The following is a 14502-nucleotide window of genomic DNA, read 5'->3' as shown; positions in this document are numbered from 1 at the left end:
TGCGATTATTTCACTATGCATGGCGGTCTATGATGAAACTCTGAATATTTCTTTTCCAATACAAAACTAGGTAAATCTGTGCATGTATGTGCGCTTGATTATTTACATTAATGTTTTTAATTAAACTAGAGTGGTTATAAGTTGATGGTTGTGCAAGAAATTTGATTTTGGAATTTCACTGAAAAGTTTATTTACTGTACATATTTATCTATGAGAGAACTATGCATTTTTTCCAAAATAAAACTGCCGATATCTTTGTATTTATGTACATTTGATAATTGATATACACTTTTCAACCTTTTGCATGTCTTTTTGTCGCTTGTCTTTTATCAGTTTAAATGTTCAAAGTGTTAAATGTAGGATACTACTGCATCTTCTTTACTTGTAAAACTTGTGGATAATGTGTACGTATTTTATTGATGATTTCCTATTCAGGAAATTTCACACGGACAAGCAAAGTGTCGGCCATAAAATCAGCTTCTGTCAAAAGTGACCCTCCCCCCAAGATAGGTTTATAAAAAGTGACCCTCCCCTTGAACTGTTTTTCTAAAAAGTGGCACTCACCCAATTCCCCCGGCCCACCCCCTGTAATTACTGAAGGTTCCCTAAGCTCCATCAACAACATTCATTTAACGGACCATCAACGCATCTTCGTTATGTCATAAACTTCATCTACGCGCGAGAAGCGAAAGATATTTTTTATACCTGAAACTGGATTCCATCCTGCATGACAGTCACGAAGACTTGATGCCATTCGTTACCCTGAGTTCCCGTCCTTGTCCACAGCTTGGTGCCGGGCCAGCCCAGACGCTGTTGCCAGACATTTAACGTGCCGACAGTAGCACCGTACATGTGATACCAGAAGCCGAGACAGCTGCCCTCGCTGGAGGTCCTCGGCTGTGGGTAAACTGTCATTATTGCTCGCTGATTCATGTGGCCTTGTCCAAGGGCCACCATGTAGAAACCTGTTGGGAGTGTGTAAGAACGATTGCCCTGTTCACGATATAGGTAATAGCGACATAATGGGCGATGACTACGTTTTGACAGAGACACTTAGATCGCAATGCAACCTATGCTATCGCTTGGCGGGCTTACGTATAGTAGTTTCTGGCTGGCCAAAACCATCGCATTCACCTGACCATCTATCAAAAGTGACAGTCTACCAAAGTGTTTTGCTCCAATTTTACGATCACCTCACAATTAAAGAAACAGTCTGCTGAAGTTTGTTCCTTTAATTTACTCTGTTTTGATATCTATTATGTCCACGGACCTGAAGAAAGTATAGCAAGTACCCCATTAATAAACTTAATGTAGCCCCAGCCAATATCTAAATATGTTTTGTAAGTATTTATTGTCATTATACTGACCATCTCTTGTGCCTCTGGTGCGATCTTCATCGGGGCCAGTGGCTATCCCTGGAGTCGGCCCTGACCTACGCTCCCAGTCAAAGTGGTCCACGTCGATATCATTTGGTTCTTGAATCCATCCGCAAGTTCCACTCTCAAAATCACAAGTTAATTCTGAAAGAAAAGCAACAACAACAGCCATTTTTGGAAGACCCATAAGGCATTTGCTTGAGGGACTGTCACATTATTTCAACTCAGTATAAACGTTCCTTTTTCAGTATCATGTCTTGAAATATTTAATGGCCTTAGGGTGAAAGTTCACAAAACTTAATCCTGTTAAGCACTGCATTGCAGATTTGGGGGAAAGTGCGAATGAACAGTAAAGGTGACAATAACCGATACTGAGCGAACCCTCTCGCCTTTTGAGTTTTTCAAAATGTGTTTCACATGATAACGTTGCTAACTTGTTAATGAAGTATTTATTTGTCATTAAATAATCTGTAAATGAAATGTGAAAGTGACTGTAACATATAATACGTAATTACCACTTGCATACAATTTGTTGTCATCTGGGTGGCAGTTAAAGAGCTCGATCTCATCAACACACACGTCGGTAGCCTCGCCGACAAATGTGCCGAGAAGTGGGTACGACTCGAACTCTACTGCCCACCCCGCCCCGTGCTCGCCGATGAACAGTTCTGCCCTTTTCCATTCATCGCCCTGGTCGTTTCTTTTGATCCAAAGGATGTAAAGCGTGATGAAGTCATCCGGGTCCTGAAGCTGGACGGCCAATGCGCCGGTGTCCTTACCGCTAAGGTGGTACATAAAGGTCATCTTGCAACTCTGGCCCAGTCTTCCCTTGGTCTCAGTGATTAGATAGGCCGCGAAGTAAAACAGTGAACTGTCTCCCTTTACCATCATATAGTGTCCTGCGAACGACGATGTATGTCAACACCAATTAGTAAATCGGTCATCAATCAATATACATGTATCAACCAATCAACAATAGACATTTTATCATACCAGTATATTGATGGTGCAAATACAGTGATCTGATTGGTCATGACGCGATAAGAACCGTGGTATATTGGCGATATACCACGGCAGGCATGCGCGCTAGCTCTCAGCTTGAGGAAACTTCCTTTTATGACGTTCCACGCCAGAATTACAATATACTGTTATGATATAATAACAATAAATCACACCCAGGGATGGTATACCACTCGCTTTTGGCCATTTCACTTCGTATGTGCACTCGCTATCGCTCGTGTATATGTCGTGAACTGGTCAAAATCTCGTGGTAAACTGTCGCTTGGTGTGCTTAATTGCTTAAACATGCAACCACTACTATGCAACCATTATAGCTCTAACTCTTAACTTTTCTCTCGGTTTGATTGTTTATTTTATTTTATTTTTATTTTATTTCATTAAAAAAAATTAAGCTCGATGTTACCGACAGGAGGAAACAGAAAAAGTGTTAATATCGGTCATTATTTTTCAAACGAAGGAAGACAATCTTTTAATCGGGGTGTGCACAGGACAGGTCGAATTATCGAAAACTCGCACATGAGAGAAAGGGCGCATTTTCTTTCTGGAGACACACCCCTTTATGTGTACTCACCATCGGCGTTGCCTGCACCGTCTCGATCTGGGGCTTGGGTCGTTGGACTGTCACCTACGTGGTACCTCTCCCAGTAATAAGCGCCACCACTTGCATCCTTCCAGCCGCACTGACCTTCTTCAAAATCACACGTAGCTGTGACCAATAAAAAAAAACCACACAAACTAGGGAATCGATCAAACCGTTTACCAGAGTCCATGCATTCACAGGAAAGGCATGTCCTTCTAGCCGCAGTCCAGTCTACCTTGTAAAGGACTACCCTAGGCTTTTATTGTGTGAGAAACCCGTTGCACAGTACCCTAAAGCAAGGTCGCACAAGAAAGCCGATAGGATGAAGGTAGCGGCTCTAACAACCAAAGTAGAAATGTCGAAGCTGTTGCAGCTGCTGAACTTCGAATTTGAAATATTTACTTGTGTTTTTGGTACCTCGCTCATTCAGTATATAAAGTTGAAAAAGGACACGTTATTCACGAGTTCGACACCACAGTGGAAATAAGTTTTAAACTTTTCTGTGTTATATCCCAGCACTTTTGTGTTTGTCCTTATTCGTTTTTATGTATGTTTTTTTAAAGTGCTAAATAAATCAAATCAAATCAAAGAGTTAAGCAACCCGCTGTCTAACACTATCTTGGTATTTCAACGACCAATGGGCGGGTCCCCACACGTGCTTGTTTTCGTGAAATTGAATTTGCCACTGACATCTGAATGGCATTCAATATACTACCCACCACAAACGGCCTCGTCATATGCGTTCGGACAGTTTACTTGGAAATCACATCTCTGGGTGTCGGGAATGCACGTGGTGATTTGATCGGCACAGTCGAACTGACCGTCTCACAGCGAGGAGGAGGTGTCGGTTCGGGGTCTACGACCGGCAAGTCGCCACTGTACTCTTGGCACTCGGGCGTCAAAACGACGTCGTCAATGGCAACATCTCCAAAGTTACCCTCTCCGACGATGACCTCAAAGACGACCTGTCACAATGAAGAATTGAAGGTTTAACTAACATTAAAGGTATACTGTCAACTGTTTCAATTTTGCAACAGTTACCATCGAGAGAGAAAATCTAACCAATCACGGATTTTAAGCGGGTGGCCGCTTTTTAAAAAGCGCCCTCACTTGGGCATTTTGAATACCAAGGAGCGCCCCTTCGACCATATATTGGCATATTTCGATTACAGGTGACTGTATACCTTTAAGGTTGGTTGCGCCTCGGGGACAGATATTGTTACGATTGTAATTTTTAGGTAAAAGTATTACACGGGATATGTATAATTTTGTTAATTAAACCCATAACGAACATTCACTAGAATAAACAATTTCACACAGTACAACGTGGAGGGTCTTTCTTTTATTTACTCAAGTATCATTACCGGTGTGTCTTTTATTAACTCAAGTATCGTTGCCAATGTGTTAATTGACATACAATGCAACAACCGGTCAGTCGATTGAAAGAGACAGGAAAAGAGCCAACGGCTTTACTTTTCATTGAGTACGAACAAAAGATGTTTACTGCCATTGACATTAATATTGTTACTCGATTTGACAATTAAGCTAAAACAATAAAGTGTGACAAAACGGCAGATTTGTTTCTGGTCCTTGACATTCAGCGATTTTCTCTTCTTTTTCATTTTTTTTATTCCTATCGATGTTGGTTTAGCAATATCGATGCCACATTTACTGTCTTATATTACTGGCTGCAAAATACTACCGTCTTCTTTTCAGCAAAATTGGACATGCAAATCAGGAATATCGAGTATAGCTGTTAACCCCCGCAAAAAAAAAGACATGGCGCGCAGGTCCTGAAATGACGCGTGCGCTGACCAGAAACAAATATTTTTTTTGGTCTAATAATAAGAATTACACTTATTGTTTTTTTAGGCTCTCCTATCTTACATGTATTCTCAAATCCATCCATCCATCCATCCATCCATCCATCCATCTATCTAAGTATCTATAATATGTCTCTTAATTCTTGTCTTTCTGTCCATCTATCTAGTTATTATCAACCGATATATCCTTCAAATTCGATCAGTCCAAAGTCTGTAAAAGAAGGTTTTTGACGATCGATATTTTAATTCGACGGAGCAAATGAAGACATATCAATTGTTGATAATTGCATTGGTACGAACACGGATATGTGTGCTAATTTAGGTAAAGCTGTGTTCAAAACACGAATTTTTAGCTTAAATTATGTGTTCTGACGAGATTGTCCGTGGTGTATATATCCATGATATGGCTTTGATGTGATATTACATGACTAAAGAACACGTGACATGTGATATGACATGATATGATATGATATAATATGATATGATATAATATATGGGATTGCATGATGTCCTTTCGTGAGCTCTGATCTTTATGTGATCTCACTTTATGTGATCCAAGGGGATGTGTGTGGGACTGTGAGTGACGTAATGCGACAAGTTAGTTAACGGGATGAGAGGGGATTTGATTGGATGGAATAGGACGGGGGGAAAGATAAGAGGATACTAAAATACGTGTGGTATTTCTTTCAAAAGTTATCGCTTTTAAATCTGTTTTACCTGGAAATTTGCTGATTCGGAAATAACTGTCGCGTGTCTTATCCACCAATCACCGGAGCTAGTGTCCCTATAGAACAATGAGTTCTTCGGTCCGTTGATTTCAGTCCTCGTGTAAACTTCAAAGCTTCCCACGTGATCTCCCCAAATATGGTAATAGAATCGCAACTGTTGAAAAAAAACAGGAATAAAAATTATTTGCGCTGCAGAGTTGTCAAGAAGTATAATTCTGAGGAAACTAAATTATTGTCATAATATATAATCGTTATAACTCCATAGTACGTAAGATGTAACGGCCCTGTGAGGTGAAATTTTATAGAATGTATGACGATATCATGCTGGCGATGAATTAACCCTGACCATAGTGACATCAACAATATGTAGTGTTACATTTCAATGCATGTTATATAAATTGTTTCACACGGTGAAGTCTCAAAAGCATATGTGTCGTGCGACATTCTCTAAGCCCTTGAAGTCAAATGAAGAACAATCGTATTTCCTTTGGAAATCGTGAAATTCGGAGGAAGGAGAAGCCAGGAAATCGAGTGATTGGCATTCATTTGCATAAATTCACCCTTTTTTATCACGCAACTTACGACTGCTTGACAAGCTGAAAGATGAACCCAACCAATATTTGAATCTTGGGTTAACAAATTCATTAAAATTGAATGAATATTTGCCAAAAATGATTTTGAGCAAAATACGCCGTGTGGGGTGCAATCGCCACTTAACCAGCAATTCATATCGGGCTCTGATAATTATTATCATATGGTAGTGCAACAAAGAGAATATTCAGAGCCTAAGACGATTACAGTATGGCGGGAATTTACAGACCATGACGTCGCGATATCATTATCGACACCGAGTGTATCATGTATACATAACTATTCCTACACCATGCTTTAAAATTGGGTTCTAGGGCGGGTACCAAAGAAGAATTAACCCTGTAAATGTGTAGTGGTTTACCTCGCAAGTTCCCGGTAGGAAGTTTGTGGTCAAGAATCTGGCGACTTCTCCCTGCCTCCTCGGAAAACGGGTGTCGACGTACATGTACCAACCAAGGCCCGAGTTTCGAGTGTGGTCTCTGGAGGGCCCCGTCTCTCCGCTGATTTCCGACGCCAGTCCTTGGTGTCTCCACCAGCTAATGTCATGGAAGTCATCGTTCTGGTACCCGCAACTATCTTCATGTTCGAAATCGCACATGTGGTAGTCACCTGCTCGAAACAGACGGCAAAAGTGCCTGACGTTCAGGTTTATTCTATGGGACAAAACGCTGCAATGCTTGCGTTAAACAACAGGGAATCCAGGCTGTTAGTTATCAGTTTTGATAAAAATATTAAATTATTATTAATTTTCATAAAAATGTGAAAATAATGATTATCATCATCACCATCGTCGTTATCATCATACCAAGGTTCGCCAACCTTTACGAAAAGTACTCCTTTCTACACGTAAGGGCAGTTGCATTAGTAAAAAGTGTACAATAATGTTGCCATTACGACAAGTTGCAACTATCACCCAAAGGTCTAACTAAGAACCCGTTCAAATCATGGATTTGTAAAATTTATCTGAAATAAGTCTCGATGGGGCGCGCTTTCTGACATAAAAGACGCAAGCTTACCGCAGTCTCGTTCATCAGAATCGTCACCACAGTTGTCCTCGAAGTCACAGAGTACGTCGTAGTTGGCACATGCACCGCTGTCGCATTGGAACTCTATACAGTTAACCGACGGAGCTACAGAGGTCAACAGAACGGTACGAAATGTCAGTGAACAACACCCTTCTATACCATACTAGAAATATCACGATGTCAACAGAACAGACTCTGGATTGCTTAGGGGTTATTACACGAAGTTTGGGCGATACCGCGTCGTAATCGAGTGATGTGTCCGCATTTTGCCGAGTTGCGCAGCAACAAGTCAAAACGATTTGCATCCACAAAACGATTTGGATGATAGTAGCAGTCAGTCAGATCAGTAGGAAAATCACGTATAATTTTGGTACTTTTTGGACTCTGGGCATTTTAGGAAGCGTTGTCTGTGAGCAGATGGGGAACAGAGTCGACAACACGTGAACTTGAAGTGAGTACGCTTTAACAATTTGTTGTCATATTGATCAATTGGATATACATATCGTAATAATAAACATTCAAAAGCAAATTTATCTGTCGAAATTCTCATTATTTGCGTGCCTATATAGTCGGTAAACCTGTCGAAACTATTAAAAAACTAAAATTTCACTTTCATAACGATAATTTAATATGGTGGGATTCAACAATGAAACTTCAATTTGTTCAAAGAACAACATTTTCAATATTCAATACTCCGAATCACTATCCGAATTGAGCACATAAATGCGTTCTCTCTTTTGTTTACTGTCGGTTGAATTGTCTGATCGAGGTGGATTGATTGTAATATTGAATGTACCACCCGTTATTGTTGTACCAGCGCCAAACAGTGAACTTAATTGGGGTTCATCTGGAAATTGAGTGTTCATTGTGTTCGCTGATGTGAATGTATTTAGCTGAGAGTGAGATTTGTCTGAACTCATGTTGCTCATGATGGTGGACATTTTTAGCTGCTGCTTCTGTGAAACTGTGGCGTAGTGGTTGATACTGTTGACACTCTTATGCGCTGTGAGTTGCATGATTTTGGTTGGAGGTACGTCAGCATTATTCAATTCCGTCACGAGGGTCTTCCGAGCTGAATGATTGTTTTTTTTTCCGCCGAGATTTGCAGCCAGTGCTATGGTTTTCATCAGGCCTCTGAGAGAATTGACATCGAGTCGCTGGTTCTTGTACCAGTTGCCATCCCCGCAGACTTTGTAATTTATAGCAAGGTATACCGGACTGTCAACTGCGAGCATTGACTTGGGACGCATTTCGATGAATTTCTTAAAAGCAGCGACAGGACATTTATCAAAATTTGTTTTATTTTCGTACATTCTGGGCTTTATTTTTCTGGCGTTTCGTGGGTTTTCTCCTTGTCTTGTCTTCGCCTGGCGTTCTATGTTGTACTCGATGTATTTCACGGAGTCACCATCAATCATTTCTTCTCCCTCAACAATATCACCAAGTTCCATGTTGTAGTGTTCCTGTACACCTTGTAGGCCAAATTGCGTTGTGAGGAACCACCACATGGTATTTTGAGCGCCGACGGGCTATGCATTCCGCGTTGGCCTGTGTTGTATAGTTCATCGATGTCGTCGGCAGTTAGTGGTTAGATTACCCTTGCCCATGGCTTTCAGATTTCTTTTTTGGCAGCAATGACCCGTCGAGTAACTTCGAAAGTAGCATGAGTTTTTACACTCCACTGATACGATTTGTTTTCTCGCAAAACACGATCAATTGAGTTGAAAAAACTGTGCAGTGTCTCCGGTTCATATTCGGTTCCATCTCGTTTTCTTGTACTGTAGAAGTATTTGCTCAGTAGTTGATCAAGTTCATCCGGTGGAATTAGGTGGATTTCTCGATATTCGGACTGAGTCAAATTAAGCCACGTTCGAAGCTGATTTATGTCAGTTCGGTGCTTTCGGATAGTGTTCTTTGGAATTTAATGTCTGATAAAGTCATCTATTTCTTCATTCGACACTTGAAAATTGCCATACCTTTCGATGCTACCGGTATTGTTATTGGTGTTGCTGCAGCTACTCTGTGGTATCGGCGTTGGCTTTGTGTCGTGCTAACCTTGAGAATTTGGCCCATTTTACCTTCCTGACGATAAATGTCCCACCACAGGATTTGTTGGCGAGTAGTTTGACTATCAGGGTTATAATACCGCTCTTCCTAAAGACGATCTGAGAACAGCTGTTCAGACATGATACACTCTTAGCTTGGGCTAAACGCAGACGACGCACAAAACACCATGGCAACTGATATTCCGTCGTACATATTTTGGTCAAAATACTCGCAAATTTTTATTTTTTATAATTGTTTGAGTCTAAACATACTTGAAATTAAATATAGTTGCCAAAACTGACAGCAAAAAATGAAACTATACTTTATGAGACAAGTTTCAGAGATTTTTAGTTAACTCGATCAGCTGTTCTATGTAAACATCGCAGCGCGTGCAACATGCTGAAAATAGTTATTATTATTATTATTATTATTATTATTATTTATTAATATTATTATTATTACAAGTTTAGGGGCTATAAGTATTACATAGAAATAACAGTTCATTGAAGCTGTGTTAGAATTCTGAAAAAGAGGTGTTGTTTATTTTAATTTTTTCAATGGGGTGACTTCCAATTGTTGTACGTGCAGCGCAGAATTATGCGTCATACTGTTCGGAGAGAGGGGGATATCATTAACCTAAGGGGTAATTCTTGCGGAAAAGAGACATTAAGCAGTTTAAGCGATACCAGCAGGCCTAGACTTTTTTACCTTAGTGCGAACTTTATGGACACACGTTCAATCAGTTCAATTTAATTTTGTTTTTAGTTTTCATCCATCTAAACTCACGACAATGAAAAAGATTTCCACATAACTCTCTCTCTCTCTCTCTCTCTCTCTCTCTCTCTCTCTCTCTCTCTCTCTCTCTCTCTCTCTCTCTCTCTCTCTCTCTCTCTCTCTCTCTGTGCAGTGAAATTTCTTTACTGCGACCACCGAACCTCGTAAGCGTCATATTGGCATTGCAGAATAAACATTTTTTTGCATCTCCCTTGTTTCGCCCTGCCAGAGTAGTCTAGGCAGAGATCCTGCGATTTGCGTTCTTCACTGTTGGAACACGCGCAATTCACGCGCAAGCCCTTCAGAGAGCATGCGCAATTGAGTCTTTGTGTGCGTGTCAGTAATGCTCGTGCTATCGTGTCGTTGAACAGTCGAATATTGACAGAAACTGGAATTACTGCAGAGAATACTTTTCAGGATATAACATGTGAGTGTTAAGGTATCAAGTAGGACGTTTAGGAAAACCTTTAAGAAAGTTCACGCCGCCTGTGGCCATTTTGTGGAGTATAAAGCTTATAAGCTTACGTAACTGCAGCGTATTTCTACTGTACATATTGCCGGAACATATGCGATGGAATTTTGTGTTTCACATCGTTCAATCATTCAGATGGAAATGCCACCCTTCTCCAAACTTTGAAAAAAACAGGGTGACAGACTTTGGAATGCTAACTCTTGTATACAATAACGTAATTTAATGAGAAGACATTTGTATTCGAGCACGGCTACAGTTTTGGATTCGCGAACTCTCATCATGGCGGATTCACTGAAACAGTCAGTTATATTCTCAACAATCCAGAGGGTGAGTCGAACATTTTCTATGTCCATGTAGCACTTGTGCAAAAATAAGCGAATCTACAGGCCTTTGGCGAATCAATAAATGCGTTTTTCACCAAGTTGAAAGGTGGAAAGATTGATTATTTTTGTCGCATGTCAAAATATTATCGCCGTTTACAATAATACTGGCTATTCGATTGTGCATTGTGCTACAGGTCAAAATCTTATTTCCCAGGTTGATATACATATGTAGAGATTTTTATAGAAACTATTCCATAGCTATTTACATTTCTTTATCACTTTTTACGGTTTTGCGGTTTCCTTGTCGGTAAACGCCAAAACAACTAATCTTTGCGGTTTTCTATCATTGTGAGTTGGCACTCACGCCAAAACGATTAGTCTATTGCGTTCGTATTTCTTGGCACGTTTAGTCTCACTGTTTACCTCCGGTTGGTTAGCAACTGCAGTTTAATTGACAGCCGATTCTTTATATTTAGGGTGAATTGTTGCAATAAGTGTTTCCTACGACGTTCGCACAAGTGAGGGCCCTATACTATGTCAAGTAGGGCATGCAGTATTAAACGTGAAACATTTATCTTGTAATATTTCCCCCTTGTCTTGGCCTGCTGGATTTAAAAAAAGTGTTTAAAGGTATACAGGCACCATGTTCAAATTTAGCCGTTGCTACCATGGAAAGGGATTTAGCTAATCATAGAGTTTATGGGGTCACGTCAGGTCACACAAAAAATAATGCACCACTACATGGTCATAATGTTACTATAGTTAAACAATCTTTATTCAATAATTTTTCTTCATTATTCTTCCTGGAATGAGGCAAAGAAATCATTAATTGTAAATCCATAAAATAAATAAGTACCAGTGAATCAAGTGTTAAAAAAAACTGCGCTTCTGTTACTGCTTGTGATAAATAATGGTACATTGAGGGGGAATTGGGTTCATAAAATTAATTTGAAATACTAGTAGAATTAATTTTAGCACATAAAATAATTTGAGGGCATAAACTTGATTCGATGAATGCATAATAAGTTAGTAATATACTATATAACACTTATTTGAGATGACTGCATGAAACAAAATTAAAAATGCTTGAAAAATTATTTCTGGTCTATATAAAATTAATTCTAACACACTAAAATTAACGGAAAACATAATTTTGACCACAATGGCCCCAATATACATTATCTTTATTATTATACACCTGCGTCTGCAATCTATGGAGTTTTCTTCGTACAGTAAATTTTGGTATCAGAGGACGCAGAGTCCAATAACTTTGACGCGGAGTACAATAACTTTTGGTGTTATTGGACGCTATTTGACCTTTGACCTCAAAACACCATTACGTCAATGCGGGGAAATACTTCTAAACATTCGCTACTTCACAACGTTAGTAGTGGTGAATCAAAAGCCTGTGAATTCGGGTGAAATTATGCTGCCGACCTACAATTTCAAACACGTACACTGCGCTGCGCGGGTTTGAAATTTCGTTCTGTGCGCTTAGCGTTCTCAGTTTGCTCGCGATCGCTCAGTGCAGTGCGGGACAGGCATCCCCCAAAAAGCTTTAATTTTGATTTTTTCGAGGTAAAATTGGATTAAAAAGGTGTATAATAATGAGATTATTACCAAAATACCGGGATTTATGTCCGAAGACATTTTTAATAGGAATTAGGGAAAAAGTAACATTTTCAATGCCAAAATAGTTACCATGGCAACTTGAAACATTAAAATAAGTCTGGTTTTTGTGTCCTCTGACCCGAACTCCCCCACTAGATAATTTTCATATCAACCAAAGTAACTTTTCATGGGATATTAGAAAAATTGAAATTTTCAACCCCTAAAATGGTTACCATGGAAACATGGGGCAGTGAAATCGATATCATATTTGGTCTTTTCGACCAAAAATACCCTTATGGTGAAATTTTCACGGAAATTGAACCTATTATTATTCGCATTATTATTTCTATATAATACTTATATTATTATTATTATTATTATTATTGTTGTTGTTGTTGTTGTTGTTGTTGTTGTTGTTCATGTTGTTGTTATTGTGTAGCTTCATATATTGTTCATCCTTATACACACGATCTATGAAAACTCAGAACAACTAAAAATAATTGTAGTTTCTATCCATCCATTCAATACGGCTAGTTTTCAATCGGGTTCCAACCCATAACATACGGCATCAGTCGCCTAGCAGAGAGGCCACAGAGAGAACCGCCCGGCTAAATCTCCACTCCCTAAAAAGAGTGGTTCAATAGCCGGCTAAGTTGTTACATTTTTCTGACTGAGACCGCTCCACACGTTGTAGAGTTTGTGAAGCACTCACGCACGCATGCTCACTATCACACATCGTACATACAAACTTTATCGAAGCGAAGAAACAAATTTCATCGCTTTAACTTGGCGAACGATAACAAACATACAATACAAACATCAAACATACAATACATACAAACATACATACATACATACATACATACATACATACATACATACATACATACATACGTACATACATACATATATACATGTATTACATACTATTACAGACAGACGGACAGAAAGACTAGACAGGTAATTGAAAATAATTAATATTTAAGCTATAGCAACTGTGTAGATACGATCAATAAGTCCTGGAAACTTACTTGGAAAATCACATTGGGACAGTATGATCGTATCGATGGCAATATCACCGTCATTGTTGATCAGCGGTGTGGCGTGGAAACGCAACTGTGGACAAAGAATATTTCAGGAGATTAGCTACCGTATGTATTGGCTTAACTGAACCAAAGTGCACTATACATGTAGTTTGCCCTAAACATCATGTTCCCTCCACTTACAAGTGGACACATACTCCGCTCCCATAGTCTTCTATTGTAAAAAAATCTTCTTCAATAATTTTGCCATCACTACCGTTACTCTATAGACTAAAAACTTTGGTCGGGTTTGGGCGCTCCAGTTATTGGAGCGATTACAAACTGCAGCGGCTTGTATATAAATTTGACAAAAAAAACCACGTGGAAACTCACTCGGCCGGGACAAAGCTAGGTTTGGCATATTGAGATCTTAATCTTTCTGTTTATCGAGCAACAGATACGAAAATCTGGCCGGTCATGGATATTGCATACAGTCACCTGTTTTCCCGGATTTCATTTCAATCCAATCAGCGTATTTTGAGGCATTGAACCAACAAACGGACAAGCTAAATCGTGTGTATATAATTGCTTCATTCATATCTCCCATGATCAACGTTATCGGTTTCCGTGATTTACTTTTGAGAAGGTTTTCATAACATAGACAAAAAGTCGCAAACACAGCAAACGGTGACCGTATCCCTTTAATACAAAGCATGGATCATTGCTGCCACGGGTCAACAATACTTACCTTCCATTCCGTCCGTATTCGACCAAGAGGCATAGTTGCAATGTGCCACCGGTCGCCCTTGTCTCCACGAGCCAAAAATACTCTCGTCAATTCGTTGTTCTGGTCGAAAAATACATCCAGCTTTCCACTCGCTTACATGTAAGGAGACGAAAAGGTGAGCAACAGCGAACAATGAGAATTCATTTTGCATCTTTAAACTTGGCCTTGCAAGGGGACTGATTTTTCCTTATTCGTTGGTATGCAGCTTCATAATCAAGAAGATGCATACCGTTGCAGTGATAATTAATGTGTTTTGTTGATGATAGTTAATAGGCAAAGTTAAAGTTTATGAGCAAAGTGGGGTTAATGTCAATGTTTTCACTT

General features: G+C 39.5%; 2 protein-coding genes across 2 annotated transcripts in view; both read right to left on the bottom strand.

Annotated features, from left to right (window-relative positions):
* LOC139123759 (MAM and LDL-receptor class A domain-containing protein 1-like) overlaps positions 1–3679 on the bottom strand; it is a 41534-nt gene extending 37855 nt beyond the window's left edge. Inside the window, exons 1-5 of the mRNA XM_070689913.1 lie at positions 3667–3679; positions 2968–3102; positions 1892–2275; positions 1368–1520; positions 706–965 (exon numbers count right to left, since the gene is read on the bottom strand). Of these exons, the coding sequence (XP_070546014.1) occupies positions 706–965; positions 1368–1520; positions 1892–2275; positions 2968–3102; positions 3667–3679 (945 nt within the window). The remainder of the gene's footprint in view (positions 1–705; positions 966–1367; positions 1521–1891; positions 2276–2967; positions 3103–3666) is intronic.
* LOC139124254 (MAM and LDL-receptor class A domain-containing protein 1-like) overlaps positions 2970–14502 on the bottom strand; it is a 67619-nt gene continuing 56086 nt past the window's right edge. The window contains exons 14-20 of the mRNA XM_070690394.1: positions 14140–14270; positions 13401–13485; positions 7135–7248; positions 6480–6727; positions 5517–5681; positions 3696–3941; positions 2970–3102 (exon numbers count right to left, since the gene is read on the bottom strand). Coding sequence (XP_070546495.1) covers positions 3729–3941; positions 5517–5681; positions 6480–6727; positions 7135–7248; positions 13401–13485; positions 14140–14270 — 956 coding nt within the window. The 3' untranslated portion in view covers positions 2970–3102; positions 3696–3728. The remainder of the gene's footprint in view (positions 3103–3695; positions 3942–5516; positions 5682–6479; positions 6728–7134; positions 7249–13400; positions 13486–14139; positions 14271–14502) is intronic.

Source organism: Ptychodera flava (genome assembly GCF_041260155.1).
Source record: "Ptychodera flava strain L36383 chromosome 23 unlocalized genomic scaffold, AS_Pfla_20210202 Scaffold_23__1_contigs__length_28996876_pilon, whole genome shotgun sequence".
Taxonomy (NCBI): Eukaryota; Metazoa; Hemichordata; class Enteropneusta; family Ptychoderidae; genus Ptychodera; species Ptychodera flava.
This window is presented reverse-complemented; position numbering and strand designations above follow the sequence as displayed.